The sequence below is a fragment of the Aedes albopictus genome, chromosome 3 (genome assembly GCF_035046485.1).
Source record: "Aedes albopictus strain Foshan chromosome 3, AalbF5, whole genome shotgun sequence".
Lineage (NCBI taxonomy): Eukaryota > Metazoa > Arthropoda > Insecta > Diptera > Culicidae > Aedes > Aedes albopictus.
In genome coordinates, this window is record NC_085138.1 from 272,367,088 (window position 1) to 272,375,435 (window position 8,348).

Here is an 8,348-nt window from a genome sequence, read left to right on the forward strand (position 1 = left end):
ATTTTCGCCTCGAGAGTCTTGCTTTGTATGGGAGTGGAACTCGCGAGAGCTTTTTGAGTGTGAGTGGACGTGAGAAACACAACAAGTAATTATGAGTGTTGGACGAACTCCTCGCTGCGCGGCAAGCTCACGCTCGATGCTGTTGAGGATTTGCGTTGTGATTTCTGAGTTTTATTTTCACTCCTCAGACAATCGCCAAAATCGCTTCCTCATTTTCTCGCGAGGGAGTTTCTGTCAAGCCTGCATAAAAGCTGCATAAATTTCTTCAAGAAATCATAAGTATTTTTTTCTTTTCTTAATTTTTTGTTGAATTAAGTTTTGTTTTCTAAAATATTTAACCTTTCAGAGCACGTGGCTAGTTGATCCTAAAACTACCACGTACTTTTTACAACGGTGCGCGTCCTGACGGGTTGATTGGGTTTCTGGTAGGGGTGTGCCGATATCGATAAATCCGATATTATCGCTAATTATCAGGTCCAAATTATCGATACGATATCCGATAATCAAAAAACCGATATCGACGATATTGCTTGCGCGATATCGGATGCAGTGCTACAAAGATTTGGAGTTATCATGAATAGATAGTTCAACGCGAGGTTCCATTATGCGTTCAACGACATATTTTGGAGTTAGCCTCTATTTACTTAAGGGTCCATAAGGGCAGGAGGAGGGTGATTTGAAATTTGTATAGCAGCATTTTCCTATTACTGAGAATATTTTAAATGTGGGTTCCCGTTGTTGTATCAAGCTGCAAAAAAAAAAATAACTAGAAATGCTATGCCAGTTCCTTCTAAGTATTTGTTTCCGGAAAGTCCTAATAAATGAACAAGATCCCAAGTAACCATGGTGCTGAAGTCTTAGTTCATGCAAAGTAATGATTGCTCTAAAAACACCGTATATCTGCATGCAATAAGGCTTCAGCACCGTGGTTACTTGGGATGTTAATATTTTCACTTTTTAAAAGTTACTGTAAACTGATACTGACAAATATAAATAAAAAGAGAATAAAATTTCATATTTTTTTCATTATCGGATATCGGATCCGATATCGATAATTGAAAACCGATATCGTTTCGATATCGATAATTTGGAAAACCGATATCGATAATATCGATAAATTAGGTCGCGGCACACTACTAGTTTCTGGGGTTTTCAAGAACCTTCAAACAATCTATTTTACCAATTTCTAGCCATTTGTTTGTTGGTTTTACCAAAGCTTTCTATTTTGAGGAACTTCACCAAAGTTTCTTCAGAAATTTAATCAAAACATTTCCCAGAAGATCTTTAAGAAATTTTTAGAACCCATTAGACGAACCATGGACATGGAGGAATATCAGGAGGAATTTCTGAGGAAAGCTTTATATGATTTTTCGTTGGAATCTCCGGAAGAATTTCTGCTGGAACCACTGATTAAAATTATGCAAGAATCTCTAGAGGAGTTTCTGCAGGAATATTCGGAGAAATACCTAATGAAATTCCGAGAGACATTTCAGCAAGACCCAATGGAGTTCATGGAGTAATTCTTGCAGGAATTTTTAGAGGAGTTCGTGAAGAAATACTTGAAGGAATAACAAGATAAGACCACTGGAAATTTTTTTGGAAGAATACTTGGAAGAACTATTGAAGGAATCTCCGAAAAATTTTCTTACAGAATCTATGGAGGATTTTCTAAACCAAATCCATGGAAGGTATTACGAACAAATCCCTGGGGGAATTTCTGAAGGATTCCATGGATAACTTTAAAAGAAACCCTTGAAGAAATTTGGGTTGAAATCTCAGTAGCAGTTTTTCTAACGGACAAATTTCTGAAAGCATTCTAAACTTATGATTTTGTGGAGGAATTTATGAAGAAATTCATGAAGTGTTTTCTAGAGGAATTCTAGCAGAAATTTATGGAGCAATCTCCAGTGAACATGGAACAATTTCGAATGTAATCTATGCGAGATTTGATGTGAAAAGTGAAAGATTTTTGCTTTCTAATGGAGTGTAGGGGGATTAGGGGCATAATGGACACCCGGGGCGAAATGGACACCCCTGTTTTTGCTGAAACCGTTGACTTTTATGTAAAACTTTTAATGCATAAGTGTAAAGGAACAAGTCAAGGCTCTGATTTTCAAAAGTACCATTTATATTCCTCCAAAATAACCAAAATATCTAGTTATTTATTGAATTTTTTGAATTATTTGTGGAAATTCCGACATTTTTTATTGCTCGAAAATCAATTATTTATGGGAAATTTTGATTTATTTATGCTCTTTTTGATTTGTTTATGGAAATTTTATAGTTTATTATTGCTCCCACCCTTACTTCTTTATTGGCAATTTATGATTTTGGTATGGAAAATGATGAATTTTCTATGAGTCGTTTATATTTTAGCCATATTGTTTAATTTTCACTGTTTGTTTAAATTTCCATTATAACACTCACACATTTTTCGAAACAAAACTAACGAATCCAATTTGAAACTCCTGAACGAACTCAAAGAAAAACAATCTCAGGCGAGATTCATAAAGCGTCTCCTGTGCCCTTTTGGAGAAATTTTTGAATATATTTTTGGAGAAACTCTAGGAAACATTATTGGAGAAAATTTTTAAGCAACTCTAAGCGAAACATATGGAGAAACTCAAATCATCCTGGAGAAAATGAACCTGAAGAAACTCAATGAGAAAGTTGTGACGACTGGAAATTATAGGAGCATCTCCTAGAAAAATGTACTGGTGTCACTCTAACAGAAATTTCTTAAACAATTTTAGAATAAATTCCTCGAGCAACAAAAAGAGAATTTTCAGGAGTTACTACAAACAAGATTCCAGGACCAACTGCATCAAGACACAAAAGATGCCTAGAACGCCTGAGGAAAATCAATTTTCTAAAATCTTCAAGAAACACCTGGAAATTTTTCGGAAAAATCCGAAAGCTATTCTAGGAGAAATTCTTCGAAACAATTAATGAGGAATTCCTGAAGTAACTTCAGGGCAGTTCCAAAGGCAAATCTAAGAGGAGTTCTTGGAGGTGTTCCAAGAAAATCCTACAAAAACTAAAAGAAATTACTCGAAAACCTTCTGGAGCAGCTCCACAAGAAATTTCAGGAGAAAATCCAGCAAACTTTTTGTAGCGATTCAAAAGAAATTCTTATAAAAGCTGCTTGACAAGTTCTTGAAGTGGCTTCAAGGCAATTCTAGGGGCAACTTCTCCATTGTTTGTTTGAATTTCAATTTGAAGCTCAAACGTTTTTCTCAACCAAACTTATGAATCTAAATTGAACAGTTCAGATTTTTAATAAGGTTGCTTTAGAATTGTTCTTGTTGTTGTTTTTGTGCATCGATGTTTTATGCGGCCCGCAGGTCGATCTCAAATTGTAAATTTGGCCCGCGGTATCCTCCAGCCTGAGCACCACTGTACTAGACAGAGAAATGGCACATATTTCCGAAAGATACGGTGGATTGCGTAGCAGCAATGAAATACCTACGTTCCACAGTTATAGAAGAAGGTTTTGTTACGAAGGAGGGTTATGATCAGGGCCAAATTTAGGGGGGGGGGGGGTCCAGGGAGAGCCGGAAGGAATTTTATGAATTTTTGTTATTGATTTATTTTTGATCATCTCTACACTTTAATATTTTTGCTTGAAACGTATTTCGGCTACCTTTTCTTTAGGTGAAAACATTTTGTAAAAATTTTGAATTTTGGAATTTTTCTATTAAAAACTTTATTTTCCGCTTGATGTGTAACATTTTGGAAAATTATTAAGAGTGTATTCAATTTCATTGAATTCTTTCACTTTGAGGGAATGATTGGTAAAATGATTTTAATGTGTAAATTTTTGCGATATAATACAAAAGAAACAATGACATCTGAACTATGATCAAAACATCTAGTTCTAGAGGATTTTTTTAAATTTAAATACGGATCAAACGAAATCAAAAACCAATTTTAGATATGCATAGCAGACCCAACTAGGGTGACCGAGGATACTATCGGCAATTTTTTTTGTCAAAGGTGGTTTTTGTAGGATAAATTGCTTGAAACTTGGCTGTACAATTCAGCTTGATTGGGAAAGTTTTGACGCCAACTTTGAGTTTTAGTAGGTTTTTATCTTGACGAAAAAACAGTAACAAATCGAACCCTTGATAGAGATTTCAAACGGATCGAAACGTCACGTAAGATTTAACTTGTTTTTAATTCCTACCAAGACTGCCTAACCATCTCCCAAAGTTCTGAATAGGATAGTGGCTGTAGTTCCAATGCCATGAGCACACTTACTGAATTCGTTTTGGATTTTAATCACTTTCTTTATCGTTTTTGCATCTAAATTTCAATCTAGGTTTTTATGAGTCATATTGGCTACCGTAAAACGGGGTATCATTGATCAGCGGGGTAACATTGATAACCCATCTCATAAAATCTTCAAACTAACAATTTCCATTGCATTCGTTTCTGCTAACGAATTGTTTTTTGTATTCTGTTACAGTTTAACGACTGTGCTTCTTATCAATAAAATATTTGATTCATTAAGAGTAGGCTTTAAATTACTTAAGCCATTGCCTATTTCGTTATTCGAGGTTTAGAGACTTTAAATCCTAAAATAACTCAAAAAGTACATGACTTGTAAGAATTTAGACAACATATTTTCAGATTTAGTAAGTAACTTTTGTTTAGTAAGTAAGGAAATTTCAACAGATACTAACATTGCTCTTTTGGTTGATCAGTGTTACTCTAAATCAACAAAATCTAAAATTAGACTGAAAACCCTATTTGAGCATGATTAAAACAATACCTTTTTAAGCAGCTCAACACATATTAAGAGGGTCAGTCTAGGAATCAGTACTTGTTTTAACAATATGAAACATGTAACGTTTGCCTTGTAAATCGAAATTTTAATTAATGTTACCCTGGATTACGGTACCAGTATTTTTTGTAGCATCGCTGATAGGCATATGTGTAAAAACAATAACATCAATATTTTTTTTATAAAGATGACGATTTTTTTCTCATTTTGTACCATTCTGTATTATCAAAAATATGTTTCCTTTTAATCCTTTAGATAAAGAGCCCCTCAAAACATTTTAACCACGGGCTTCTTGCATATCTTAATCCGCCCTCGTTATGTTGTTGTCCCCAGAGGGATGGATCAGTGGTGTAGTGGTGTTCTTCAAAAAGAACAAATTTGACCACAACGATATTCAAAATTTTCAAACTTCATAATAATGCTGATTTTATAACATATTGCTACAAATAACCATGCATAAATGATGTTGCAGTACGTTCCAGGTCGAGAACTCAAACAAAACGAATTTGCGTATAATTCTATGGTAACTTATATGTACTTGTGCTGCGAAAACAGAATTTATGGGATTTCTTAGGAATGTTTCATTATTGAGTTATTGTACACTAAAGGTGTTTATTTCGTTCCCAAAATAAAAACCACCGATTTTCTTCTGCGCGTATGAAATAATAAGAACTCAGAAAGAAAAGAAAATATGGGTGATTTGTGAATCGATGCCATGTCAATGTATAGCACAATAGGCTTACTCATGTCAAAATTACAGGCCTAAAAATAACCATTTGGCTGTTGTCTATGCTTGTTTAAGCACTTTCGCATACACAAGACAACCTAACAGTCAGTGCCCATTTTTCAAATTTTCTCGTTTCAAGGACCGTGCGTCTCCATATGGTTTTGGTTGATGGGGACGCAAAGTAATTTTCGCATTTTTTACTGCATAATTAACTTCTCGCTTCGACTGAATCTTTGAACATTCCGTTACTCGTATAAAGCCTCACATACCATCTGGGGTAACACTTTTAGAAGCTCCATTATCACCATAAAGCACAGTTCATAAGGGTTTGTTTAATCTCCTCAGGAAGTCTTACTCAACATACATGAGAATTAAATGGTCTTTGAATTCGAAGTGCGTCACTTAATCCATTCGCTGCTTGGGAGAACACGACTAGCGCTGGCGATGACATGTGCGAAGATCCATAGCTGGGATTATCCATTGCACGGTCACAGGTGATTGCACCATACAAATCAATAACGAACAAAGACTAACAGTGTCATAAGCACGGGTCAACATTTATACACTAAACAAGCTCTGCGACAATAATTGTGTTGCTATTCAAGCTCACAGGTGTTTCGTAATTCTTCGTTGCAATCACATTCCCCGTCAATGCATATCAAACAGGATGGGTGTGCTAGTCGTAAACAATACACTAATGTACACTAATAAGCTCGATGTATTGTACAACACGATCATGAATCAAAGGGGCTCACACAGTTTTCTTCATCATCCCCAATGACTGGTCTATCACTATCCACTCCACGCGGTACGTCACCGGATATCACTCCACTAGCTCGCATATGAACTGCAACTAAATCTAATGTTACTCACTGAACTGCAGTTCGGTGGACAGTTGCCCAAGGTAGTCATTTAAAATGTTCACTAAACAGAGAGCTTCATACTAAGCACACTCACACTCACGACGGAGGCTCCCTAGCAGTCCGGTGCCAACGTGGGAGCTCTCCTGTCCACCAGGGTGGTATCGGGGAATGTACTGCCCAGGACAAGGGGTAAGGGGTTGGAGGGGTAATCATACACTTAGCGCAGGGGGTGGGGTCGGCTCAAAAGTAGAACGAACGTTGTGTTGTCGTCACAATTAACTAACTCGCGGCGGCGGCGACGGCAAACGATGGACAGGCAGTAGCAAAAACGAAAATCACGTCCTTCCGCAACTGACACCTGAGATGTACTGAAGTTGTAACGCAGATGCATGCAATCAATCCTCGCAACGGTAATGGGCCGCAGTACGCCTGAGCGCCAGCAGGATAGAGTGAGATGGACGTATATACACAACAAGGGAACATGGCAAATGAGGGCTGGGTTTGGTGGAAAACGTGTCTTGAAAGAGTCTGCCGCAGTAGATGCAAACCAGTTTCTGCTGCTACGGAGTTCATATTCCAACAGACTCTTCCTCTCTCGCGCTTGTTATCTACTGCACAACGTGGTCTGAACGCTGGTTGGTGAGTTTCACTGCGAGAGAGTATCGTTTTGCTCTCGAGTGTACTGCCGCATGGTTCGCTATGTACATTCAACACATAGCGGAAAAATCAATGGCCTGGCCCATCCGCACTTCGTTAGCGCAAGCGTATTTGGGGGCGTGGCTTGTCATTCGAGTAGGTATACTATACTGATTTTTCTGCTTGCTACTAGTGTTATTATGAACTAGGTCGACTGCAATATGAACTCAACCCCGTCAGAGTGGGTGACTTTTCCCGGTGGTTGCTACTGCTGGGAGTAGAGTTGTGGGAGTGCATGGAAAAAATAAGCCAGGAAGTGGACTCCTAGCAGTGGCTTTTCTTGGTGTGATTGGTTGTTGTGATTTTAATAAACTGATGGCTACGGTTGTGGTGACGATACGGTTTGCAGGTTGATTGACACTGATTATTGAGTTCAAAATAAAAATGACTTGAGATATCGCAGTATTTGGATAAATTTAACGACTGTTTGAACATTTTTTTTTGTTGAAAATAAGGTCGAAATTTTTGTGTGTGATCATGAAAAAAGTGAATTTGACATTCCATTACGTCACGAAAAAAAATGTCCCTTTTTCAATAATGTTTACATATAAAATATTGAGATCTGTGAATAGCTTGAAGATTATGTGTAACACTATCAAAACCTCAAAATAAAAAGGTGACTCACTCTTACATGAACAATCATGTGCCACATAGAAAATCAAACTTGTCGGATGATTCAATTACAGTTAATATTCGAAACCCAAGCACACGATTTCAAAATATAAAACCAGGAAAAAGTACTGGAACGGTTTACCTCCTACTACGATACTATATAAGTCAAATACTTTATCTTATTTTGTGTTGACTATCATTTAAAAAGTGTCTCATATTTTCAGTAGAATATTTTCACCAAAATAGGGGAACTTACGTATTCTCGGCAGTTTTGTTCTCTTCGTCAAGTTTTTTTTTTAAATCTGTAGGTATCAGAGTTGGCCTCAAATCCTTCCCAACCAAGCTGAGTTATATGCCCAAATTTCAGGCAATTCGACCCACAAAAAAACCCATGACGAAGAGAACAAACCTGCCGATAATTCCCATCGTCACCCTACACAGATAAAAATAGTGAGATTTACACGTCATGTAAACTTCAGTTTAGTCATGTAAACCTAGATGTTATGATGGTTTACGTTATATATCATATACAGGGGATACTCAAAATAACTGGGACAGGTAAATTTTCACTTTTCAAAAAATGTTCAACTCGCTGTAACTTTTCGAAAAGGGCATCAAATATTCTCAAACTTTTACTGTAAGTTCATCAACTAGTTGTGTATCA

General features: G+C 36.8%; 1 protein-coding gene across 7 annotated transcripts in view; it reads right to left on the reverse strand.

The window, feature by feature from the left end:
• Positions 1-7,287, reverse strand: part of LOC109402290 (protein Teyrha-meyrha) — a 98,654-nt gene extending 91,367 nt beyond the window's left edge. For 2 of the 7 annotated variants that reach the window (XR_009999456.1, XM_062860846.1), the window contains exon 1: positions 5,878-7,285. Coding sequence is in view for 6 of the 7 variants with exons in the window: in XM_062860846.1 (XP_062716830.1) it covers positions 5,878-5,994 (117 nt within the window). In the remaining variant the exon portion in view is untranslated. Of the gene's footprint in view, positions 1-5,877 lie in introns of all 7 variants that reach the window. The other 5 variants (XM_062860848.1, XM_029857184.2, XM_062860847.1 and 2 more) reach the window with 4 other exon arrangements.
• Positions 7,288-8,348: the final 1,061 nt, after the last annotated feature.